Source organism: Glarea lozoyensis (assembly GCF_000409485.1).
Source record: "Glarea lozoyensis ATCC 20868 chromosome Unknown GLAREA13, whole genome shotgun sequence".
In the NCBI taxonomy this organism is placed as follows: domain Eukaryota; kingdom Fungi; phylum Ascomycota; class Leotiomycetes; order Helotiales; family Helotiaceae; genus Glarea; species Glarea lozoyensis.
In genome coordinates this window covers 677,255-703,836 of record NW_007360987.1, presented here as the reverse complement: position 1 = coordinate 703,836, position 26,582 = coordinate 677,255, and the positions used below count along the sequence as shown (strand labels likewise).

General features: G+C 44.0%; 6 protein-coding genes across 6 annotated transcripts; 3 read left to right on the top strand and 3 right to left on the bottom strand.

Annotated features, from left to right (window-relative positions):
- Positions 1 to 377: 377 nt before the first annotated feature.
- GLAREA_10167 (Zn-dependent exopeptidase) lies at positions 378 to 1,860 on the bottom strand (the record flags this gene model as incomplete). The annotated part of the gene is made up of 3 exons (XM_008080217.1): positions 378 to 561; positions 607 to 622; positions 669 to 1,860. The coding sequence occupies 3 exons, from the start codon at positions 1,858 to 1,860 to the stop codon at positions 378 to 380; spliced, it is 1,392 nt and encodes a 463-aa protein (XP_008078408.1).
- A 5,428-nt stretch (positions 1,861 to 7,288) lies between these two features.
- Positions 7,289 to 10,718, top strand: GLAREA_10166 (C2H2 and C2HC zinc finger; the record flags this gene model as incomplete). The annotated part of the gene is made up of 5 exons (XM_008080216.1): positions 7,289 to 7,794; positions 7,859 to 7,963; positions 8,013 to 9,213; positions 9,370 to 9,489; positions 9,546 to 10,718. 5 exons carry the CDS (start codon positions 7,289 to 7,291, stop codon positions 10,716 to 10,718), a joined length of 3,105 nt encoding a protein of 1,034 aa, XP_008078407.1.
- A 1,023-nt stretch (positions 10,719 to 11,741) lies between these two features.
- GLAREA_10165 (Cysteine proteinase) lies at positions 11,742 to 16,432 on the bottom strand (the record flags this gene model as incomplete). Its single annotated transcript, XM_008080215.1, has 7 exons — positions 11,742 to 11,886; positions 11,946 to 14,065; positions 14,133 to 14,200; positions 14,302 to 14,551; positions 15,810 to 15,922; positions 16,045 to 16,233; positions 16,372 to 16,432. 7 exons carry the CDS (start codon positions 16,430 to 16,432, stop codon positions 11,742 to 11,744), a joined length of 2,946 nt encoding a protein of 981 aa, XP_008078406.1.
- A 528-nt stretch (positions 16,433 to 16,960) lies between these two features.
- On the top strand, positions 16,961 to 17,627 carry GLAREA_10164 (SufE/NifU; the record flags this gene model as incomplete). Its single annotated transcript, XM_008080214.1, has 2 exons — positions 16,961 to 17,396; positions 17,458 to 17,627. The coding sequence occupies 2 exons, from the start codon at positions 16,961 to 16,963 to the stop codon at positions 17,625 to 17,627; spliced, it is 606 nt and encodes a 201-aa protein (XP_008078405.1).
- A 489-nt stretch (positions 17,628 to 18,116) lies between these two features.
- GLAREA_10163 (P-loop containing nucleoside triphosphate hydrolase) lies at positions 18,117 to 20,045 on the top strand (the record flags this gene model as incomplete). Its single annotated transcript, XM_008080213.1, has 3 exons — positions 18,117 to 19,643; positions 19,705 to 19,829; positions 19,889 to 20,045. 3 exons carry the CDS (start codon positions 18,117 to 18,119, stop codon positions 20,043 to 20,045), a joined length of 1,809 nt encoding a protein of 602 aa, XP_008078404.1.
- Positions 20,046 to 20,326: 281 nt separating this feature from the next.
- Positions 20,327 to 21,849, bottom strand: GLAREA_10162 (uncharacterized protein; the record flags this gene model as incomplete). The annotated part of the gene is made up of 3 exons (XM_008080212.1): positions 20,327 to 20,331; positions 20,798 to 20,970; positions 21,077 to 21,849. 3 exons carry the CDS (start codon positions 21,847 to 21,849, stop codon positions 20,327 to 20,329), a joined length of 951 nt encoding a protein of 316 aa, XP_008078403.1.
- Between the last annotated feature and the right edge of the window lie 4,733 nt (positions 21,850 to 26,582).

Genomic DNA, 26,582 nt, shown 5'->3' with positions numbered 1-26,582 from the left:
TCCCGATGGATGTGCCTTTGACGGAGCAGAAACGTGTTGTTTGCGGCGAAGCCGTATGAAAGCATGGTGAAATCTCACAAATTTTAGAGACTGATGAGAACATAATACTATAGGGAATGGTTCTCGTGAATGTGGTAAAATACACCCTTACTTTACTTGATAAGGCCGACATATATTAGATACCTTGTTAATTATGGTGGGGGCGGAAAGTCTCCATCTTAAGAAGGGTTTGGCACTATATTGTTCATTTAACAGCTTTTACCAGGCAGATAGATCTGTAAAACATCTGAGCAGGTGGCCAACCGTCATATTGACTACTGCTATTGTTTTGGAAAACATAACGTGAAAAGATAGTGGATACTTAATATAAAAATTTCCTATTTATCCATTGGCTCTTCGGCAACGTAGTGCAAATATGCTCCTAAGAGCTTAATCCCTTCAATATAGTTCTTCTTGTCTAGCTTCTCGTTGATAGAGTGAGCGGCATCAGTGGAGCTACCCATTGGCAGAAGAAGAACGTTTTTTCCAGTCGCTTGCTCAAAAGTCAAAGTGACGGGAATACTAGGAAACAGTCAACGAAAGAATCCAATTCAGACATGCTTTAACTTGCCTTCCACCTTCTCTGGTCAGGTCAGGCTTGACACCCCATACCCTCTCAGCAGCCTTACTAGCTGCCGAGAAGTTCCAGTGCTTGGGGCTTGCAACCCACCACTTCCCTGCATGCTGAAGCGTACAGTTCATCTTGTTCTTACTACCAAGTTTGTTGAATTGCTCCTCAACGTACTTAAAAACTAGACGATCAACATCCTCGGGTTCCATGTTTGGAACTGTTCGAATAGAAAATTTCCCGATAACCTTCGCGGGAATGACTGTCTTGGCACCCGGTTGTGAGAATGCACCTTCAACACCGTGGACTGAGAGAGACGGGTAACGCCATCGGCCCATCAATGTTCTTTCTTTGTCAGGATGGATAGAGGTCGTGCTCCCTAGCGATTCATGAAGCATGTCCATAGAAAACGCAATATCTCCATACAATGATTTTTCGTCTTCGGTGAGAGGAGCAACAAGTTCTGCAAGACCGGGAATCTGGATCTTCCCATTGGTGTCAACCAGGCTTGCAAGAATACGAACGAGATCTGTCATGGGCTCTTGGGCGGTCCCTCCAAACACACCGCTGTGGAGGTCTTGACCGGGTCCAGAAACCTCGACGGAGTAGTAGCTGCAGCCACGAAGACCATAGGTAAGGCATGGCTTTTCGGTGCCCAGCCAGTAATTGTCCGATATACACACAGCATCTGCATCTTTGAAGTAGTTCTTTGCTTCTGCCTTGATGAAATCATCTAAGCCTTCTGAGCCATATTCCTCCATGCCTTCAAAACAACACAAGAGGTTGACAGGAAAATCAACACCGGCCTTTTGATGGGCTTCAATGGCGTTGAGCCATCCAAGCACAGGTCCCTTATCGTCTGTACTACCTCTGCCATACATTCTGTCTTTGCTATCTATCGTCAACTCGAAGGGCTCCGTCGCCCAGCCATCTTCCATTCCTGCTGGCTGAACGTCGTAGTGGCCGTATACGAGGATTGTTCTCTTGTTCTTATCATTTCCGTATCGAGCAATCACAACAGGTGGAAGATCAAGGTGCTCCTTTCCGGGCTGTTTCCCTAAAGGTCTCTTCTCAACCTCTGCACCCAAAGCGGTCAGCTCGTCTGCGAGCCATTCTCCCATGCGTACAACATCTGGGCGACGAGCTTCTTCGGCGGAAATAGATGGAATAGCAACAGCTTTGCGGAGGCGGTCAATAAAATGGTCTGATAATGTATCAACCTGCTTGAAGAAGCCGTCGAGTTGAGGAGCCATTTTTTGTGCTTGGTGTTTACGAATGGACTCGCTGAGGTAACCGCGTGAGGGAGAGACTTTCTCAAAGTTGACGCGAGAGGACGGGAAGGAAGGAAGGCGCCTCTGGTAGATAGACGACGTACGGGCAAGATGTTGGGTGGTTGACCAAACGCTTCGAAGCTTTACCTGCATTCGAAAGGAGGGGAGCTGTACGGACGGGGGGTAACCTTAGGTGGGGTACCTACTCGTACTAATCTTCAGAAGACGAACAACAATCCGAAGCCGACGCTTTCCATGTCGTCGAGCTTAGGCCGAACTGGTCACGTGCCTTTTGAACGATTGTACCTTTATACCGTGGTATTCAAGAGTTGAGAGGTCCCTTACTAGTTCTGGTCCTAGGTCTAGCTTTCACTTAGACCTTGTTTAATCGCGGTATTGCACCCTTGAATTGCCACCGAGGGGCCCTACGGAGAGAACCACCTTCAATGTCCAACTGCTAGCCGATGGGCCACGTGAGCAGCTGGTGCGGAACGGCGCGGTGGTGTCGGCCCGTACGTCAGACCCGTCTACTCAAGCCGAAGATTAACATGTCGCAGAGCTTCCAGGTTGGATATCATTTTCTCAACACCGTCAACCGTCGTCTCATCACCAATTAACAATGGTATACAACAGCATGTTTGTTTCATTCCCCTGGTTTTGATCTCATCGTTAGGTATTCTCACACGTCGATAGAGCTTCCGTCTCTTGTCATCATGAGCACTGCTGAGAGGATGTGCTCTTTCACAGATCTATCATCTAACCGCTATCGATATGGGCGCTAGAAGTAGCGCACTCGTAACGTGTCAAATATACGACTAACGACCCGGCGCGAGAGCTTGATCACATCAGCCTACTTCCTGCACCACCTTCACCACCTCCAGCAGCTAAGATTGCAGTTTATCACTGGGTACGACTATCTCTCATCAGCTCATCTTGTTGCGTTTGGCAACTGCAGATTTACAGGCCGTTACGATCATTGCTCTCCTACCACACTTCGTCTTATGTTATGACGGTGAGTGTCCTGCTCTCTATCGTATCTACCAGGTATCCAGCTATCGTTCCATCCAGGTTTTGGATAGCATTTTGTCTCACTCAGCACAAGCTTCCACGAGGCTTGTGGAGCACATTCTCACACGGAAACGGCACTAATGCAGCTGCCACGAGGTATTCTTCTAGAACATTGGTCCGCTGCAGGAACAACGCCCTCATACTTCCATTTTCCCCTCTGACATCTCGACACCTTCTACTCTTATCTATTTTGAGTATCTCTGTTCAATAGTCTATCTGCACGATGTTGCATACCTGTCCACCGAGTTTGGCGGATGTTATCACCATGAGTTATTTTGAGTTGTGGCTTTATCTTTTCAGTTAGCAGATTTTAAGGCGCAGTCAATGCCAGCCACCACGACGGCACTTTATCGAGTTACATACTGCACTGCAACGGTAGTTTTCTCTACAAGCTCAGAGTCGGAACCGCGTCTAAAAATCATTTGGGGTCATCTTCACCTTACTTCACATTTCTGCCATCTCCGATCGCGATGACAAAACTCGGAAGCATGTCGACCCTAGTCCGGTTGTTACAACCGACCCCCTTTGGCCAGATTCGTTATCTGCATGACAGTTGGATGCTTAGGTATATTGCAGCATCAAACATGAGCTTCGTTCTGGTGGAACATACATCAGCTGGAAGGACTTTTCCTTTCGGTATGGGCTGGAGCGCCATGATAAAAAGGGAGCCGCTAACGCACAGTCGCCTTTTTGATAAAGCAAAGTCGTAATATAAAAAGGTAAAAGATCAAGGCTAATAATAGACTTAATATACTAGATTCTTAGAGGAATTATATTAAATCTTTATGGTCTAGAATTAAAATCGACATTCGCGTAAAGTATTCTAATAAAGTATTATTATTTTTTCGCTATTTTATTACCCTAAAGTGGTACTACCTTGTTTTAAGATCTAATTTCGGAACGTATCGCCGTAAAGTAACTCGAAAAGTATCTTAATATATTAAGTAATAATATATTCGAGCTTTAAATGTTCTAAAGTAGGAGGAAACCGAGGAATTATAGTTCATTATATTATTTGACTTTGCTTTATCAAAAAGGCGACCGTGCGTTAGCGGCTCCCTAAAAAAATAAAAAAATAAACACGGAAGAGACATTCACTGCATTGTTGACGTCAAAAGAATCCGCACAGTATTGGGGCCATTTCAACTGAGAGAGGCTTTATCAGTCGGGGGTGGCATTGCAAATGTCTTGCATAGTCGAACTGCACCGATTGGGGAGGGCCCATTTACCGATCGAGTCGTCCCATAGATCATGCTGCGTTGTGCCTGTGATCGAATGTTGTACCAGCGAGTAAGATCGTTGGAGATAACCTTGGACTGACAAGCAACTGCAACGCAAACTGTTATTGATTAACACCAAGTTACGATAGGTACTACCTCCCATGTGTATTAAGCATACCCAATCCATCAGTTCGCGACTATTTAGTATATTGAGGACGAGGCTACATCCAGGATTGAATATCCCCCCAGAACGAGGTCGTGATCTCTATGTTCTTAGTACACCTGTGTACGATGATGAGGACGTGATTGCATCACCTCAATTGGCGACACAACAGCGAGCGGCTACGCACTGAAACGAGAATCTGAACGGAGTGTTTCCTCATGGTTCCGAGTTGCTCAGCAAGGGGGTTGAAATTCAGCTGAAACGGCTGACTCATCGTAGAAGCGCCGCGTCGGGTTGTACCAATTCCCCATAAGCTTGTCGTCTATGCTTCTCTGGTTATCTCGTATACGCCAGCGGCCACACTCCCACGCTAGAGTGCGATGCTTATAGAATATGCCGGAGAATTGCAACTACGTATAGCTTGATGAGTATCGTGAGGACAAGATATGGACTTTATTCTGGGGGTGGCTTCTACCACGAGGTGATAAGCTGCAGGTGGCATGGGAACAGGAAATCTGAACGCCATGGGTTCTTCTTTGAGCTTTCTCCCAACCTTCCAGAGTTCCACAGGGAGTAAGGTTTACCGAGCAACTGGGTAGCTGCCGATGATACCATCACAAGAGATGGGAATCTCGGGCGGGTTTGAGGTGTGATGCAACCACCTCACGGCAACGGTCAGACCAACAGTCAAACATCGGCATTGATGCCACGCGACGACCCTGCTCGAGGGACGTCAAGCGACGGGAATACTCCAATGAGGGTTGATGTTTTGACAGGTCAAGGGACAACCTAAATTTGAAATCGGACAGTTTGGTTGACCCCTGGTTCATGCCACCCCTTGGTAGGAGTTGTGACCACATCGTTAAGGTGATGCCAAATTACAGGTGCTGTAGCCGGAGCTCGCGGTCTATCTTGCCCATCCAGGATGCCCGGTTGCCCTCGCACTATACGGAATTACCATTTTCGCGGCGGCTGGTGTCTTTGACGCCATCTGTTTCCAGCATGGACATGCGCAGCGCACCGAGAGATGATGTGTATGCCACTTCGACACCAGGACGGCGGGGACGGGGCACGAAGGACTTCGCTCCTGTGTGACAGCGGTCGACTGAAGTAAGGTTATCGCGAAGAGCGAGCGGCTACTTGGTAGGTGTAGGAATTGAGGGCAGGTACCGTACTGAGCAGCGAGTACGGGCACTAGGCTATTCCCAGGTTTCCTGTGAGGCGCAGAAACCAGCGTTGGCCATGGAAGAAAGCCAAAATTAGACTGACAGCGAAGGGTGCAGGTGGGATGGCTGAGCTAATGCAGACTGTGGCCAGTATCGACCTCGAGTGCCCTAGTGCTGACGTGACGGCGGGGGTTGAAGAATCTCGGCTGCCACGCGCGAGATGATCCTAGGTACCTTAGCCAAGGGGCGCTTATTCGCGACGAAAATCCGTCTCGTGCTCCGTCCGTCGACGACCGGATTTGGAATCATCACGCACCTGATCTCTTCACCTTATGATGTCTGCTCGTCCCTCTTTTTGAGCCTCATTTGTTTGGACGGGCGCTTCTGATGGGTTCGACGCGCTCGGTGTGCTATTATTTTCGCTGCAGCGCGGTAGTCGTTGGTCGGTTCGTTCTCTTCCGACCGCTAGCTGGATTATACTTGGAAGTCGTCTTGTAAGCAGAGCAATCCATACAGAATGGTTGGATCTGCGGTTCTGTATGGGATTACGGGGAATGGTGTCATGAGTAGATAACAGGTTTCATTGTTGTGGTCGTCGACTAGTACTCCGTCCCTACCTTGAGAGTCGTGGTCGAGCACCGACGCAACCACGGCTATACTACGTTGGGAGATTTGCGACGGGATGGCTTCCGGTTACGCCTTATAGGGCACGCACCTCGATGCCACGAGGGAGCGGATCAGATAGGTAATTAGGTAATGTAATGTGGACCGGACTTAGCGCGAGAAGCGGAAGCGGCTATGGTGGGATCTTCAATGCCCATTACAGTTAGGTATTGGATGCCACCTAGTTTGGCGAAGCTGTCATCTGTCAATCTGTCACGCGTCTGTCAACCAAGCTACCCACGGCTAAGTAAGGTTCTTGACTACAAGGCTCGTCCCGTCGTCAGACAAGGTTCGCCGTACCTTTACTCCTGGTGCTTTCTTACCCTCTTTCTCTCTTTCTGGTGTCAAGATTGTCAACTTACACCCCCTTCTCCATCCTCGCCCGGGCACTCCACTGCACAGGCGCGAGACGCAGAAGATGCAGTCGGGTGCAGTCTGCAGCAGCGATGCCCCATACACCCCTTCCGCAAACGACCTGCAGCCTGCTGCAGACCGCTGCAGACTTCGACACCACCTCTGGCGCTTAAGGTCATAAAAATAGCAGAGGCCGTCGCGACTAGTCCGCTTTGGGCCGGGCTTGGTCGTTCTGGGACCGCACCAGGGTGCCTCTCTCCTCCATCCTGGATGGTACCGACTGTCCCTACTGTACCTATTCTCATGGGTCGTCCGTAGTCGTCGCCCATCCTGGTCGCTCCACGCGCAATTCTCACTCTCACTCTCACTCGCGCTCATGCTCATCCAAACAAGCCAAAACCAGTCTCCTTCCTCTCTCCACCGTTTTCTTTCTTCCTGCACACATAATCGCAACCCCTCAGCAATGCCCCCCCGCGATACATTCTATTTTTTGTGCATCTACTGCGCACCCGTCGACTTCCTTTCCCCTTCCAATTGTTCCAGTCCTCCCCCGCGGTCGTGGTTTCTTTCCCACCGCGCCCTACCCGTCTCCCCCCCTCCATCACCCCTCCCCCCTCCCACCTCCCACCCCCCCGCGGCTCTTACCATAGATCTGGTGTGCTTCGTCCAGAGCCAGCCCATCTGCGCTGACTTTTCGGCCCCTGGACCAGACATCTATTCCAGTCAGGCTGTGCAAACATTCAGGGATCCAACATCTCTTCGATTAGAACATCATCATGTCGAGCATCAAAGATATAATGGACGTCGATGTGGAGCCTCTTCAATCGCAAGCCTATAGAAGGAATAAGGAAGCCGCTCAACAACAAGCCTCCTTCCGACCATCCACCACCACATCAACCGAAGCTATATCACCTCCGACCGACGACAACGACGACCATCATACCACCGAGGCTCGTGGAGGGGAACATCCCATTAAACGTCGCCGTTCGCACCGTACCTCGACTGGTTTGCAACAGACTTCTCAGGGTGCCGGCCGGCGCAAGAGTGCCACAGGTCAAGAGATGGATTCGTATTCGAGCTATTCGGGGGGCATGGGCACTGGATCGGCCAGTGGCTCAGGAACACCGCAACAGATGTCGAGAGCGTCAGATCCGGGGTCAGACATTCCAGTCAAGTACACGCCAGTCACCGGTCGTATCAGCAGGGCAAAGAAAGGCGTTCCCGTTCATACTTGCGGTCTTTGCCGACCGGCGAAGACCTTCACCAGAGCCGAGCATTTGAGGTAAGGTCACCTGCTGCCGGTGATGCCATCTCCTCAGATCGGAAGCTAACGAAACGGCTTCCAGGCGACATCAATTAAGCCATCAGAAGCCAGCGTATGGTTGCACCTTTGAAAACTGCGAGAGAGCTTTTCACAGACCAGATTTGCTAGCGCGTCACATGCACCGACAGTAGGCGCTCAGACAGCCGTCGCAATTGTAAGCTGCTGACAAGTGACAGTGAAACCCAGGGCGAGAAAGCCTACGTATCTGGAGATCGCAGCCGCGAACCTTCAAGCGCCTCTGAAAGCCAACCGCTAGCCATCAAAACGGAACCCATGGGGGACCAGAGATTCGGAAGTGCTCCAGATTCCGCGGCGGACTCTTCTACCCCTCGGACGACCATGACCATGTCAAGCAACAGCACGATAACGCAGCCCATGTTCTCGAATATTAATTATTCCCCGGGTTCCACAGGATCCCACAAGAGGAGTGCCAGGGAAGCCCAATTGACAGATATGGACTCATACCCAGTCGCTTCCCCGTCCAGCAGACACATAGGAAGTTTTGATCAGATGATTTCCCACACGGGAGGCTTCACAGCAGCCGATCTTCCGGTTGGAGGTAACATGTTTTCCCGGACGAATTCGGGCTTTGATCTATACAGCACTGGAGGAGAGCAATTTCCGGCCAATTACACAACTGCAGGCTCACCACTCAGCAATTCAGGCCTTCCTATGCTAAGAATCCCAGATGAGCCATACCCGTCTCAGCCAACGTACACTCAAGACAATTCCCCATGGTGTTCTTCTTCCGCCTCCGACAGCACTTTTTCGAACCAATCCGAGCCGTCGAGGAGAGGCCATTGGGCACCGCGGGGAAGGTCTGGTTCCGTAGCAGATTGGCCTGTTTCAGCAGCACCATCGCAGTGGTCGCCCCAAGTAGGAACACCACAGGATATCCATAGCCCCCCGTTCAATTTCATGGATCAATATGATGAGCGCCTTGGTGCGCCGATATCTCATCTTCAGCACTTGGACGTGCCAAATCCTTATGGAAGGTATTTAATGGAATCAGTGGGTACTCCAGCCCCATCGACGAATAGCAAACCAATTTCTCAAGTCTTTCCAGCAGCCTCTCGAGTACCCAACGCCGGATTGGCAGTCGCTAATACCGCACGAGCGGAGGAGCAATTAGCAACATTCAGCTGCGACGTCCCGATTCCCGAGCATCAAGCCAACACACTTGACATGTACATAAATAGTTACTGGCTCGATTTCCACCCATTATTTCCCGTAATACACCGTCCAACTCACAACACTGTGGAAGGCAGCCTCCTTACCACTGCGATGGCTGCAATCGGCACGCAATATCACCATACTCCCGAAGCAAGAATTAGAGGTACCGAAATGAACGAGCTTTGCCGGAGAGGCATCGACCAAGTAAGTCTCTGTCCTCACCCCACACCTTCCCCATAACAACGAGTTTGGCTTTCCTCTCACCCTTGTTGCGGTCATCTTGAAATATGACTTGGCCAGCGAGAAATTGTTTGCTATAAGTATCGAATTGAGGCGAGGATTGCGCTAACCTTCGCTTAGTGTCCGAACTGGGATTTGGAGGTCATGCAGGCAATCCTCCTCACCGAGATATTTAGTCGCTTTCGAGGGCGGAAAACTACCGTGAAGCTCTCGAGGCGGTTCGAAGATCTTTGTCACCGGGTAAGTAATATGCAAGATGCTTAGGTTTGTTGATGACTTTGGCTGATTGAAACTAGCTCCTCACTCGCACTGATCCGACCTTTCAAGCACCTGTTTGCACCAGCCCGGTTGATGTTAGCTCTGTCAAGGACCTGCGTGATCGCTTTGGTCTTTCCGAAAGCACCCGGCCTCTTGAGCAGGCTCGTCCCGCTAATGGATGGTCACACTGGGTTCAGACAGAAAGCAAACAGCGACTGCTGAGTGCTTGTTTCATGTTTGATGTTCATCAAGCCCTCTACCACCAGCAACCGAGATCACGAGCACTCAAGGGGGAGACACAGCCTTTTCTGTCTCTACCGTGCCTTGACACTCTTTGGGATGCATCCAGTGCATCGGACTGGCACAAACTTTACAGCGACCACTCAACAACTCCAATGCTCCATCCCTTCGATGACAATGGATCTACTCAAGATCCTTCTACGGGTTCTTCCTTTTCTCAGTCACTTTTAATTTGTTTTTTGGCAACGCAACTACCACTCAGTGAGCACCTTACAGCTCCGAACCTTTTTCGATCACTTCCTTTGGACTCTGGGATTAAAACCCACATGAGCACATTTACTACTTCGCCCTTGGCTCAAACTTACCTTGCCTTGCATCAAACGCCTCTTCACGATCTTCTGGCTGTAGCTGCGGATACCTGGATCTTTTCGCAGAAAGTCACCCCGCCTCAGGCTTTTCAAGATGCACAAAGGCGGCTGCAAGCATGGTCCAAATCACCAAACGCCGCGCAAGCTACTCATCATGCATGCCAGATTCTCTCGCTTAGCCTGTCACGATCACCCAAACATTCAAGTTTGTGCGATAGTAACGCGTTGGTGTGTATGAGTGAGTACTGGAGCTTGTATGTAGCGACCCTAATATGCTGGGCGTTCGGCCATCGATTTCAGAGTACGAACAGAAGCGGGCACTCTACACGAAATACCCCATCCGCTATAACAGGAACCGAAAACTCCGACGAATCGACCCAGCTTTACGCCAGGGCTTATATCAACGGCATGCTAGCGTTGAGTGTTGATGAGTTACACAAGAGCCGCAACCCCATAAAGGGTGAAACCTCTAGCATTCTCGAAGTTGTGGGCCAACGACTGAGGATTGAGGGCGCAAATGTCGGGGGCAGATGCAGCATGCTTGTGGACTGCATTGGAGTCCTTCGAAAAATATCCAAAAGTGGAAGTGCCAAATGGTTCTGACGCCACTTTCACACCCACTCAAAAATTCCTTTTTCTGTCTTTCATATAAACTTGTACCACTAGTATGTACCATTGGGCATCGGATTGTGTTTCCTTCACTTGTTCCTTGGTTCAATTTCGTATCGCTATCCTCATTTTTCGTCATTTATGCATTTTCAAGGGTTACACGGATTATAACGTGGTCGGGTCGACAAGAAAGTATTTGGCACGCGATAGGGATGACATACTTAATGTGCTTGGATTTTCTTGGAAGCTTTTTCTTATATTGTACTTTTTATCTTCTTCAACGGCTTGTTTTCTGGATAACGTATTCATATCTCTTTGCATTATAATATCCTTTCCTTATTCTAATATTCATCCGCGCGTGCATCTTGTTCTTTCAATTATCCAACCATCAGGTTCCGTCTTATCCTTTCCTTTTTGGTGTTAAATGCGGGTGGGCGTCGGAGGAGTAATATTTCGGATTTAGTTGGGGTGGGAATGAAAGCAAGGCATAATGGAAGCGAGCATTTACAGGTAGCGATTTTGTAACAGATACCCTGGCCTGTCGCATTTCGAAGGCATGATAGAAGTATAAGGTAGATAGATAGATGGCGAAAACAGGAAGCAGAGATCCACTCATAAGCGATTCATTCATAGCCGACGATCCTCGAGTGATGGGAAAGCGCCATACTGTTAAAATTATGCCTTGTATTTTATGTTTGAGTCCCATAAGGCACGTAGTATGGCTGAAAGCAATTGACACCCGAAATCTTCAGCGATTTAACAAACTCGGAACTCCATTAGAAGTTCTGAAGTCTCATACTGGAATTTCATGTTTCCAGAAAACAAAATGTGGCGGCTACGGCCGCTTCGAAGATTCATCTTTAGCATTTCATTTTTTTCTCCACTGTGTCTGATTGAGCCTGGGCCGCTGTATTATGCTCTTACCCATGGTTGGAGACCGTTGAAATCCCACTGGGTTGTATTAACAGTCCACTCTCTACGAGCATACTATTTATACCCAGGAACATCTAACGCCTCTCACACCCGCCGAAAAAAGTAAACATATGCAAACTTCTTCATTTCCTCCACATCGACAGCCTTGACAACCTTCTCATCGTTATAAAGAACCCATGCGGCGACCTCTTCTCCCGGAATCACCTTGCGGATGAATGCTACATAATGGCTGAGAGGATATATAATTAGCTTGATTTGAAAAATTTGACGGGGAGCTTGAATACTTACCCTGCATGAATGCTAACCCCTTTGTGGCAGATTATGGATTGGAGCTGAAACTTGGCAGGGAGCTCACTGCTACCGGGAGCATTTTTTTCAACTGGCACTGGAGACTTGTCATCCTCGAATTCTCCTTGATCGTCTGGATGGCTGAATAACCATTCGACAGCTCTCTCAACATTTCCATTAGTCTCTTTCAGGGCTTTGCGAGCCTGAGGTGGTCCGAACCCCATTGCCCCAAGCATCTCGATCTTTTCAGGTTCGGGTCCAACAGATGTAGCCGAAGGGCCGCTGAGATCTAATGGATCATCAATATCGGAGTCTTCCATGTGAGCAAAAAGCCACTCCATTGCCGAATTTGCGCCTGAATTTCCCGTTGCATGCAACGCTTTTTCACACCGATTCTTCGGAAATCCCATTGTCTCTAGCTGTTGTACCGCATCTGCATTAGCAATGAATCCTAGAGGACGTTCGCTGCCATCGTCAGGTAACAATTCCTCGGATGATTGAGGTCCAGAGGACCTGTAATCGTCGAGCAGAAACGTATCATCCCCAACAACAACTGGAACATCGACTTTGGTAGGTACCCAATTGACGATCACGAATCGTCGAGCGTTAACGGCTAGAACATCCGGAAAGGTCTTGAAAAGTGAGCGTTTGGAGAACCCGTCTTTGCTGCCGCATGCTGAACAAGTAAGCTCGACATGCTCTTCTGACGTGAAAGTATCAAGACATTCTCTCAAAGACACTGCTTCGTATTCATCTTTTCGAGCCTCACTCTCTCCAGTAGCAGTTGACGAGATTCTACGGATAGGTACAGGAACCGAAATATTGTCTTGTTCATCCGTTCTGTACCGGACTTTCTTGCAAGCGAGGCACTGCAGTCGCTGTTCCATAACAAATCTGAAAGCACTGGTTGGATCTGTTTGTGGAGATACATGCTTGGAGCGCGTAATGAGCTTGAAAATGTGGAGAAGAAACTCAAAGGCATCCTGCTGACGCATTGTAGAGAACTCTTCATGCCCTCTCCCAACTAGATACTTTAGCATTGCTGGAGCCAGCCCGCTTTGGTAGGATGGCTCTTCATCACCATGAGGTTGTGCAGCATCCGACTCCCGATTTGATTCTGCCTTGGAGTACCGACCTGATATCAGGCCATCAGCGAGCTTGCGAAGTTGTGTTTCCAGGTCTTGAGCCGGGTCATCGACGGCTGGTAGATCATCCTCGGGCAAATAATAACGTGCTTGGAATTGTGGCATAGCAAACAAACATTGCAGCGTACTGTTAAGATAACAACTGTTTCCGAGGTTCTTTAGTCCAGTTAGGTCCTTACCGAACAACTTCTTGAGCTCCCGACCCTCTTCGTCGGTCATGGTGAATTCCCAACGTAAGTTTTGCTCCACGTTCATTTCAGTCAATGTTTTCTCAGTCTTTTCCCTGTCAGCCAAAATTATTCCCCAGTGAGCAAGGTGTCGTCCGAGATCGTCGTCGAGCCGTTCTTCGTCACACTTATAGCAGTAGACATCTGCAGTGCCATCTGGAGTGATTGATCCAAGTTTGACAGCTGTCGAGTGACCTGAAGTACTTATGTGGGCTACTCCGTGAGAATTACCACGAATTCCACCAAATTGTTCGCGCCCGCATCCAAGATTGCCACACTCCAAGCAGAGCCAAAGGTTTTCCTGTAGGTCGCACATTGAGCAATGTCCGAGATCCTGAGATTGGATTCGCCTAGCAGGTTCTTGTTGCAAGGTCAAGATATGCTCGCAACTTGTAAGCTCTAACTCCCACGCCTTGATCTCTTCATGCCTCGAAAACGCATTCGACTTCAGTACGCCCTCAACCACGGGTGGCAACAGCCCAGCAGATCTGTCAACGTCATCCACATTACAGGCATAGCATCGAACTACCGTCGTGTAATCGTACCGGTCCGCTTCAGTCTCAGCCGCAATGGACAATTTCGATATCTTCTGTGGCGGTTCATCCCTAACGAGAGGTCTTCTCGTCCTTCTGATATTCAATACCAGAGGATGGTTTTTTGTCGTGTAGTGAAGAGCCCCATGTTGTCGATCCGCCGTGCAGCCACCATTAAAACAATAAAGGCAAACATCCAGACCCAAAGGATCATCCTAACGACAGTCAACAAGATATGTCCAGACCCGGCTCCGCAGCTTACGAAGGAAGTACCCTACTTACTACGGAGTCGAAGCATTGCGTGCAGTCCTCTCTATACACAGGTTGGACAGCATTTGGGGGATGCAGCTCTGTTTACCCAGTCAATTATCTATGCTCTCACTTGCAAAATTCATCCGGTTTGTAAAAGGCGAATCGTAGGTACACGTAGAGGTCGGAGCTGAATGCATACCTGCTGAGTTGATATGCGTGCAAGACATCTCGTTTTTGAGATGGTTGGCAAGAATAACGGGACGTTTTGGGGTAGTAATGAAAAGGCTTGTAGCCTCACTGTTGCGGATGGCAAGATGTTTGTAACGTACAAAGACTTCCACAACTAGGTAGACGCGAGGAAGTGGGGTGGCAGCTGTGATGGATGGCCCTGGGGCGTCGCAATGATGACTAATAAAAGTGAGGGGCACCCGACCTGGGCAACCTGGAGCCTGGAATGGCGGGGTTGTTTAGATTCGGTACCTGACCCTGACCTACCGCCAAAGCCACACTTTTATCACTTTGCATTCATTTGTAACAATTTCTGGAGTTGAGGTCCCAATGTAAGTAATCATGGCTTCTTGGCTTGGGTAGTTTCTCTACTCTAGATCTAATACGTACAACCTTTATTGTGTTGGTACTGTGTAGGACCGGCATGATAATGCATTAAAATCGCCTTTCTAAGAATCCTTCCTTAATATGAATATGTCGTTAGTTTACAGTAAGGATACGTACAATTACACTTACATCTAACTGGTGATGCTGTTTATAAACAATACCAGTACAAGAGACTTGGAATGAGGGTAAGTAAGGATAATTATATAATAAACACCATGGTATGAGAGAACAGGAGCTATGAGACACACTATGGAAAGCAAATGAATTTTTACGATAAATCGAACTCCCTTTGAGCTGAAAAGAAGCTGTTGATTAATACATCGAGACTTCGAATACCTTACCCACAATTGCTCTCAATGATATTCTTATTGTTGTAGTTCTGCAATTGTAACTGCAATCTGACAGAAATGTGTATTGTCTTTTCAGTTTTCAAACGAGACACTTACTTGCATGATCAATCCTGGCCTGGACACTTGTTTAAGCGAAAATTGTAAATTCATTATTACCTATCCATGAGGATTCGCCAAATGTGAGATGGGACAATGCCATCGATTTATCAGCTATGGATTTCGCTTGCTGCATTGCACCGCGCCCGCGTCGGGCAACCCTCACTGTGTGTGGTATCAAGCTCCACAAATAATACAGATAAATCCCAATCATTGTAGCCTATTGAGAAGCATATTAAATATCTGGTCTTGTAGAATGATTAGCCGCATTCGCTCACATGACACAACCGCTGTGCAAAATGTTGGGAGAACAAATGGTATACCTACATATACATACCTAGGTAGGTACTTACAGAAGATGTTAAAGCTTGTCCACACCATCCACAGAGGAAACTAAGTATGGCAAACTAAGTATGGCGAACTAGTTGAAAAGCTCGGTACACAAACTTAAGTATACACAGACTAGTTGCGTGGTGCTAGGTCGAGCACTTCCAAAGCCTGCGTAGGAAATTTTTCTTCTAGTACCATTACTGAAATGAATTCATGCAGCCAGGTTTGGCAGTTGTGGATTTAGACTCTGGTCCTCGAACTCTGCAACATTCGTTTTCAACTGTGTTTCTATGGCACTTCACACGACATTACTCACTTTGGATGCATTCCGGAGACTCGGTGCAGGGGCCTCGATTGCGAGTGCAGCTTTCTCGAGGTCATCTATTGGTTCATCCTGTCCACCATATTCTTCCTCGCTATCCACGACCACTGGAACAAGTTAGTATAGTTAATGTCGCTCGTTTGGGCTCCGAAAGCCGCCTATATGGCTACTATTAGGATCATGTTCCCCCAATGATTAAAGACGGCAGGCTGAGTAGCCGAAGACAAACACAAAAGGGAAGGTCGCATACTACTGGACAAGATGTTGCAAAGAAATATTGTCGAGTAGCGGCGCGTCTCAAGGGTAAGGTCATAATTTCTGTCAATTTCATGAACAAACCCTTCACTTGGGCTGCCTTGAACATTGACTGTCTTGCCAGTATTTCCGACAGCGCCCTCCACGAACTGGGGAATCCACACTGGAGCAAGTCAGTATACGTTGACTTTCTTGTATTTTCTAAAGCCGAGATCTGTCGCCGTATGAATAACTACAGTCTGCCTCTTGGCTACTAGAGACAACAGCGTCGAGGGAAGAACGAGGAAAAGGACATATTTACTTGCCCAATGAGCTGGGAAAATTGGGGAGTGGAACACGATCAAGTAGATTGGGCGTGCCATGGGTGCGTGCATGTTCTGTCTGTCGAGAGAAAATGGAGGCCGATAAAGAAATGTATGTTGGTAACGGGAGCATGGAACCAACGAGCTTTGTTGGTTTGTTTTGAGAAACCCCCCACGATGTCAAAACGCTCGCCGAAACGCTGCAAAGATGGTGATATATGGATATCTTCGAGCCACATCGGTTTGTTATTTGACGCTACTGGCTTTGCGTATGTTACATACATTCGTGAATCGGAATGATTGAGCGGCAAAAATTAACCTTGTAAGGTTAACTGCCTCACCGCTCTAATAAAAACGATATTGCCACAAAGGACCGGGGACCCGGCCGGCTTTTAGTGAGCGGATCACCGAGCTAGTACAGTAGTGGTCTTCGTCATAGAATGTCAAAATTAACGACAACGATCAAATACATCCTGAGCACACCTCATTCACATCACGAACAACTCCAAGAAGGTTAGCCATCTTCTATCACTGGAATTTCGATAAACCCAACCGAACCGTACAAGAGACTCACCTCGTTCCTCCGCCATGTTTCGCAGAGCTTTGATCGCCACACCCCGCGCGACTGGTCGAGCGCTATCGGCTTCAATTCGACCTGTTGCGAGACCCAATTCTACCATCGATTTCACACCGATCAGTGTGACTGGGCGACGACTGTATCATGAAAAGGTGCTTGACCACTATTCTAAGCCGCGCAACGTTGGCAGTATGTCGAAAGCCGATACCGATGTAGGAACAGGACTTGTTGGAGCTCCAGCATGTGGCGATGTCATGAAATTGCAAATTCGAGTCGATCCATCCAACAACACTATATCTGACGTCAAGTTCAAAACTTTTGGCTGTGGCTCTGCTATCGCCTCGTCATCATATCTCACAGAGTTAGTCCGAGGAATGACTTTGGAGGAAGCTAGTCGAGTTCGCAATACTGAGATCGCAAAGGAACTATGCCTTCCACCCGTAAAACGTAAGTGTCAGAGAACGTATGGTTGATGATGAAGACCGAACTGACAAACGTATTATATCAGTTCATTGTTCCATGCTTGCAGAGGATGCCATCAAATCAGCAATATCCAATTATTACACAAAAAACCCAAATGCGCGCTCTACAAGCCTTGGAGGTACGAGTGCGGCGATGCCAAAAATTGATGTCGAGACTGTTATGGAACCAGCATCCTCGCACACTGCCGCGGCTTGAGGATGAATGATTAGAGCAAAGAAATTTTAAGTGTATTTTAAAATGAGGGAGAAATAGCATTTCGTTTTTCGGACTGCTTGAAGGGTGTAAATCGCTTGGAAAATGGCCACTCTCATTTAATATTTTATGGAGTAACGGATATCAGCGCGATCTTATGATGGAGACCCCAACTTTGTTGTACATAGCGCCCTCACTTGGCATCGGTAGTTTTTTTGAATGCGAAGATAACCATTACATACGACCTGCAAGATCATACCTTAACCGTATCAATCCGTCTCTGTGCCATCGTGCTTCTGCGTTTTTTCTATAAAGCTGCTCATAACCTTTGATTGTTAACGTGCGCTGCCGTTACAGTATGTGACAATTTTCGGCGATTTCGCTAGCGTCCATCTTAGATTGCCGATAAGAAAATTATTTTGTCCTTATCGGAAATAAAAAAAAACGGCAACTTTAATCTCACGCATCAAGCTCGCTGAACCACAATTCAAAATGCCGAAACGAACGCTCGAGGAGATGGATCATCAAAGTGCCCAGGTCTCTACGCCAGACCTCGCCCACAGCAAGAAGAAGCGAAAGGCCAAAACTGCCAAAGAGGCCACAGAGCAGGAAAATACCGTCGACAGCGTCGAGGAAACCAAGGCAGAGCGAAAGGAGAGGAAAAGGCTGAAACGGATGAAAAAACTGGGAGAGACTGAGACCGAGGGAAAACCGCACAATGGCATCGAGGCAATTAATCCCATCGCGCATCAAGAGGAGTTGGAAGCCTCAGATCAAATCACGGATGCAAAGGCGGCGAAAAAAGCGGATAAGGCAAAGTCAAACGCACTGAAAAAGGCTGAGAAGATGAACAAGGATCCTAATGCTAGCAATGGCGAAGGTCTCTCAGCTGCGATTTTACCAGTGCATAATGAGAGTGCTTCAAATGGTACCGCGCTGTATACCGAAAATGCTGAACTAAGCGCCATGCCTCAAGCAGAAATAGACAAATTCCTCGCAGACAATTTCATCTCGATCAAAGACCCTCTTTCGAAGACAAACCTACGACCTATTTTAAAGTTTTCTTATCTACCATCTGACAACGCTGCGCAGTTAACGCCCTTCAAGTCCTTTAAAGCGCCGACACCTATACAGGCTGCAGCATGGCCATATCTTTCTGCTGGCAGGGACTTGATTGGGGTCGCAGAGACCGGGTCTGGGAAAACCATGGCATTTGCAGTGCCTTGTGCCCGTCACATTTTATCTCTGCCGGGCGGAAAGAACAAAGGCCCCAGAGCCGTCATTATATCGCCTACCCGAGAACTAGCAATGCAGAGCTATGAACAAGTTATGCTACTTGCTAAGGTCTCGGGGCTCCAGGCCGTCTGTGTTTACGGAGGTGTTCCAAAAGATGAACAACGGCGAGCGCTTCGGACAGCTGATATCGTGGTTGCCACCCCCGGCCGTTTGAACGATCTAATAAATGAAGGCTGTGCAGATTTGAGTAAGGCAAAGTATGTCGTGCTCGATGAGGCTGACAGAATGCTTGACAAAGGATTTGAAGAAGAAATCAGAAAGATCATCAACACTACCTCCACCGAAAGACAGACTTTGATGTTCACGGCAACATGGCCCGAGTCTGTTCGTGCTCTTGCTTCGACTTTTATGAAGACACCATTGCGCATCACCATTGGGGATAATCCAACAGGAGATCTTAGAGCCAACGCAAGAATTGTGCAGAAAGTTGAAGTGGTTGACCCTAGGAATAAGGAGTATCGTCTCATGCAACTCCTCAAACAATACCAAAGCGGTGCGCAAAAGGACGACAGGATTCTGGTTTTCGCCCTTTATAAGAAAGAGGCAACTAGGGTCGAGGGTTTCATTCGATCAAAAGGGTTCAGAGTCGCAGGAATTCATGGTGATTTGAGCCAGGAGCAAAGGACGAGAAGTTTAGAGGCTTTCAAGCAGGGTGGCACACCAATTCTTGTGGCCACTGATGTTGCAGCTCGAGGTTTGGATATTCCTGCGGTCAAGCTTGTGGTCGGTAATCCTTTATAAATTCTACATGGCAACATAGCGGAGAAGGCTGACTTCTCAAAAGATTAACTGTACATTCCCACTCACTGTGGAAGATTATGTCCACCGGATCGGACGTACTGGGCGCGCAGGAAAGGAGGGACTTGCAATTACACTTTTCACCGAGCATGACAAAGCACAAAGTGGAGCGTGAGTTCTGAACTTGAGAATATATACATTGAAAACCATTACTGACTCATTACTTTCAGTCTGATTAACGTTTTGAAGGCAGCAAATCAACCTGTCCCGGACGAGTTGCTCAAATTCGGTACGACGGTGAAGAAGAAGGAGCACAGCGCCTACGGTGCGTTTTACAAGGACACCGGCAGCGAGGATAAAGTAGCGCAGAAGATAAAGTTCGACTGATATCGAAATGGATATGCTAGCCTTGTTTTGTACGGTCTTTGAAAGATTCGAAAATATCAAATAGGTACCTTCGTTCGCCGATAACACTATTTGTCCAATTAGATTACTATTAGTCAAAGGCCGTAGAACGTACAATATAATTACATATAATACCACTATCGAGCCAGCTTTTGTAAGACTCCGCAACAGGCTTTCAGACTCGTGTCCCAGACGAGTCAAAATCGAGTAGCTTATGACGCTACCACTAATGGTCAGCGGCGAAGGCAATAATTCGGAGAACCTTAAACTAGTCCCGTTATGTGTCAGATATCTTTGAATGAATGCAGTGCTCCATATGATCCGAAAAGCCATATTCAAAACATTAGCCCACACAAGTCCTTGAGCACCCATGTGCAACACGCCCAGAAACACATATGCTGCACACGCGAAACCAATCGAGAATGCAAACATCCAAACAGATTGTCGGTATACTTCAGACTCAGTTGCCACGGATGAAACGAATGATTCTGTTATCCCGTTCACCGCCAGAAAGGGAATGTAATAACAATATGTTGCCAGGACACTCCCAGCACCAGAGGTGGTCCATCTTGGCCCGGCGACGATTTCCAGCAGTAACGGGACCACTGCTGGACCCACTGAAACTATGCCGATCGACAGAAGGATATATAACTTGAGAAGCCTCGCTAGGTTTTGCTGCGCCTTTAGGACAAGTGATTTTGCTGGTATACCGTCGACTGTAGACAGAAGCCTACCAAAGAAATTTTGGCTGCTTTCTTCTATTGGTTGAAAGATGAGCCGAGCAAGTAGTCCGCCATAATTGTTAGCGAGGGCATATGTGCCCTGCACTGCTGGTGTGGCAAGCGCCGCAATGAGGACAGTATCTCCTTGGGTCAATATATGCTTGACAATTGACTGAACAAATATACTGGCGCCAAGTATCAGCAGAGGTCGTGAGAAATACGAAAGTACGTAGGTGGAATCATTCCTGTTCGTGTGAGCCTCGTACCGTGAGATAGCCAAGGAGTACCAACCTTGAGAATATTGGTCTGATCATCAACGAAAATCCGATTTGTGATGCAACGCCTTGAAAGCTTGAATAGTAGAGGATAATTAAGACAAGCGCGTATACCACCTGCCCAACAGCAAATGGCAAGACCCCTAAGTCTTGATTCAGCTGAAATGCCCATGCCGCAGAAGCACAAGTCGCCAGGCACCTCATCAAAGTGGCTGCGGCTTCCGTTCTGGCTCGGATTTTGTACATTGATCTGGTTTGAACTACGACAAAACATGGCTCGGAAAGGAGTTCACACATGGCAGCCACACCGTACATTTTCAGCGCAACCCCGAAATACGGTGTGTCCTGGACCGCCGACCCTTCAATCCCCTTGAGGTATAACCAGGCGAGGAGAACCGTAAAAACAAAACCGAGGCATATCGATATGTAAGCCAGATTCACAACGGTTTGTATCTTGCCAGCAGTTGTCTCGGCGTCCACGTGACTCTTGGGCAACGTCTTGCGCTGGGTTTGCGGGCCGCCTTGTATTTCGCCGCTTTTCCTTTGAATGGCTACTCGAAGCCCCTCTCTGGCAAAAAATAGTACTGACATCGAGTACACATCTAGCTGGGTCGATATGCCGAGCAATTCGGGTGACAGATAGCGCAGTAGGAGCTGGTTGGCGAGAAACGTAAGTGCTCTAGAGCCAATCTGAAGACCGATTAAAAGCGTCGCAGCACTCGTGGAGGACGTTGGCGGCTCTTGGGGATCCGTTGCAGTTCCTTTTGGAAGACTGCTTGTTGATATCATTGCGTCTAGAAATATAGCTACCTCTAGAGAGAAAAGAACGACGAGCGGGCGGAAGGGTAACAGCTTACAAGGTATCTACAGTAGCGCGTAGTCCGGAGCTAGGTCTATATACTTAAGAGTATTAAGAAGAGCTCTATAAAGTTATTAATATATTTTTATAGATTATTATTTAGAGAAAGATTAAATTGAAATTTTATATAATTAAGACTATATAACTTAAAATATATATAAAGTATATATTATTACTTAAAGAAGTAAAAATTAAGAAAAAAATATTCTTTTATGTAAATAATAACTTTACTTATTAGTAAGCTTTAAAGTTAAATTAACTAATCTATATAATAATTACTAATATTTTCTTTTACTATTAATTTATTAAATAACTATTAATATTAGAAGTTAGCTCTAGAGATATAGTACTTACTATATTTATATATACTACTAATATTTACTAAACTTTACTAAAGTATTACCTTTTTTTTTAAGTCTACTTCTTTAATAATATTTATATATAAATAAATACTAAAGTTTAAGTTAATTATTTATTTTTTCTTTATTAACTTATTATATTTTTTAAGAAATCTTAGTATATATATTACTTTTCTATAATATTAGATTTAATTTAAATATAGATATAATATAAAATATAATATTTATTATATAGTATATAGTATCTACAAAAATATTTTTCCGCGCCGTATAGCGCTTCGCGGTACTTTGTATAATCTATAACTAAGGTAGTATATCTCTTTTATCGACGTTATCCGCGGCCCGTATCTTATAACGTTATACGACGTTACGCCGGTAACGTCCGCGACGTCGCCGACGTAGAGTTACGTATCTAGTGCCGGATATAGAGGTTAGCTGTAAGTACCTAGGTATCTAAGGTACCTAGATACTATAGTACTATATAGACCTAACTAAGTCTAGCCGAAAGTACTCTATACGTATATAAATTACCTAAATCGAATACTAAGCTTATTAGTATTTTTTTTTGCGTTACTCTATATAGAGTATAAGTCTAAGTAAGTCTAGTTTCTACTTTCTTCTTTATTAAACTTACTATATTCTTTAAGAAACCTTAGTATATATACTACTTTTCTATAATATTAAGTTTAATTAAAATATAAATATAATATAAGGCTTAGTACTTAATTAGTTAATACTAGATACTAGTATAGATATATTAGTAACTAAAAATATATAATAAGAAATAATAAATAAATAAATATATAAAGCTCTTAAGAAAGTCTACTAGTACTAATAAATACTAGAGACTAAGCTTATAAGAAAGTATACTATAAGAAAATAAAAGAAAAGAGAAGATTAACTTAATATATTAAAAAATCTCTTTTTAATAAATTATAATAGGTTAGACCCGAAGGTAGTACCTAGTATTACCTACACTAGAGTTACGTATATATACGTAAAGTATATACGTAACTTACCTCGCTTATAGTATATATATATAGAGAGCTACGGCTCTACCTCTTTCTTTCTTTCTTAGTAATTTTAAACTATTATAAATAACTCTACTACTTTAACTAAAGGCTTAGCCTATAATAATATAATTACTTACTCTTATCTTACGATTAGAGGACGTATAATAGTATATAAGTTTAGAAATATAGAAACTATAATAGTACCTTATACTCGACGACAACAATTAAGTAAGGAGCTTAATCGACCTATTAGATAATAGTATAATATTTAGGTAGCTAGTATATAACTTAAAATATAAATAGAGTAAGAAAACTCTAAACTATAAAGTTATCGAGATTATATAGTAAATTCGGTAGAATTAGAGTTTTTACTTAAAAGTTATTTACCTACCTAAGAATCTTAGATAATAGAAGAAAAGACTTTATAGTAGTAAATATTAGAGAGCTTATTAGAGAGTTTTTATAAATTTATAGATAGTTACTATAATAATAATAAAGAAGTAATAGATAGAAGAATATATAATATAAGAGGTAACGTAGAAGAAGACTCTTTAGAAGAACTAGTAGTACTATTACTTATAGAGAATAATATTTAAACTATCTTTAATTAGCTAGTAGCGAGTAACTAGTCGAGTAAAGGTCGGATTAGAGAGCTAGCGGCCTAGGTCGTAAGTATAGAATAAGTATAATAAGCTATAGAGTAAGCCTAGATTACTATAGCTTAATAACTTAATACCTAGATAAAGAATATCTTAGAAGCTCTAGCTAGACTCTAGCTATAGATTCTAGCTATACCTTTCTCTCTAGTTATAATATTTAATTAGTAACCCGCTTCTTCTTCTATAGAGGTATAGAAAGCTAGAAAGCCGAAGGCTAGCTTACTAGACGTAGAGAAGTTTAATAGTAAAGATAAGACTCTATATACTTAATAAGTAAGTAAGCTTAAAGCGAAACTTATAATTAATAAGGCTATAATTAGAGACCTAAAATACTAAGTCTAGTATAGATTTAGTTATCTAATAGGTAAAGTAGTATAAGTAATCTATCTATAGATCGAGTATACTAAGAGAAGCCTAGAGTTTATAGTTAATAGATTTTTTAACTAACTAAACTTAGCCTTTAAAGATAAATACTAAGCTACGAAGGTAGGTAAAGCCCTTAGACGTATAAAGTAAGGCTTTACGCTACTCTAAGAATATATTATCTAGATAAACTAATAGATTTTAGAAGCTAGTAGTTAGAGATAGAAAGATATAGTTAAAAAGAACCTTCTAAGAACGTCGCTTAATAGTAAACTCTTAGATTAGATAGTAACTATCGTCGAACTACCTAGTTACTAATAGTACTATAAGGTACTAAGTAATATCTAGGAGAATATATAAATAGTTAAGGACTTAAAGTCTTACTATTTATACTAAAAGATATAAGCGAGTTCTTCTAAGAAGTAATCTAAGTATAGCGAACTAATAGATATTAACTAAGAAGTCTTAGCTAAGGTATTTAGCGCTTAATATAAGAAAGGTAGGTAGTATAATCGAAGATCTAAAGGACCTTAGTATAATAAAGAAGAAAAAATAAGACGACGTAATAATAACCTTTATTTATAGTATAGATCTAACTATTACTTTATAGCTAATTATAAAGTAGTCCTAAAGAATAACTACTCTAGTAATATAAAGCCTAAGTCGAAGATAACTAAGAAAGCTATTACCTTAACTAAGAGTAGTAAGGAGGTAAGAGGTAAGGTTATTAAGAAGAAGGTTAAGAATAAAGAGAGCTTAGTACTAGACGACTCTAGTAAAGAGAGTAAGGTATTAGGAAAAGAATAGCTTCTAACTATAGCTACTATTAGAAGTAATTAAAGAAAGTATTAGACTATAATATATAGAAAGACTTTAAAAATAATATAAATAAGTTAGTATTTAATATACTAGTATTAGTTAATAGAATTAATATAAAGGCTCTTATTAATACTAGATATTTTACTTATAGTATAATTAATTCTCGCTTTATAAGAAAATATAAACTCTTATACTATTAAATTCTATCTTAAGCTATAGTAGCTTTTAATAGATATAAAGAAGTAGTAGACTCTATTACGTATTTCTCTCTAGATATAGAAGGCTACTATAAGTCTAGATATTTTATATATATTATTCTAAGAATAGATAATAAGAATATAGTAATTAGAATACTCTAGATAGTAGCCTATAATATAAAGATAGATAAAAAGAATAGAGAGATCTTTATTTTAAGCTCTAGAACTAGAGTAAAGTACGTCCTAGAAGAGAAAATTAAACTAGACTATAAGTAGATTTTTACTATAGTATTTATAACTCTAATAAATATAAGTATTAGGTAATAAATACTTATATTATACTATAGTACTTATAAAGAGTCTATAGTAAGTATAGAATGTTCTAGAAAGATATATTACTAAGATAGTAAAGTTAATTTCTAAGCGAATATTCTAGAATAAGGATATTACTAATATTCTTATTAATATTAATAATAGTAACTAGTTAATTTCTAATAAATAGAATCTTCTAGAGTTAAGGTTTCTACTATATAAGGGTTCTTTAGTTCTAAGTAGATAGCTTCTCTCTCTAAGTAATTTAAGTCTTTTATATTTAAACCTTAAGTCTCGCGACTATAATAATTACCGCTATTCTCCCTACGTTATATCTATATATACTTTATATATATATATACCTTTTAACCTAATAGGTTATAAGCCCGGTAGCCTAATTATCTTTCGAATATAATTACTTCCGGTATTATATCGTTACGAATAGAGTTATAATACTCTATATTTATAACTATCCGACTACGAACTCGATATACTCGATTCGACTAATATATATAATTATATATTATATATATAAACTATTATAATAGAACCTAAGACCTACGTCCCTAAGATAAGCCTTAAGCGAGGGAATAAGCTTAAGATACTTACGATTATAAGAAGCGATTACGCGACCTATAGCGGGTATTATAATTATCTTCTCAAACTAAGGTGCCTAAGCCTATATATACTATATATATTACTAATAGAGTAATATATATAAATATAGAAGGAAGTGGCTGTTCTATTAGTTTGTCTTATAACTAATCTAATATCTTTATATCTTATAAAAAGCTATCCTTAGAGAGAAATAAGATATAATTTATATTTTTATTAGTATAAGAAAAGTTATCTAGTACTTAGTAAATCTAAGGAATAATAATAAGTAGTAAAGTACTACGAAAAGACCTTAAATATACTTATTATAAGTAATTAAGGTAAAA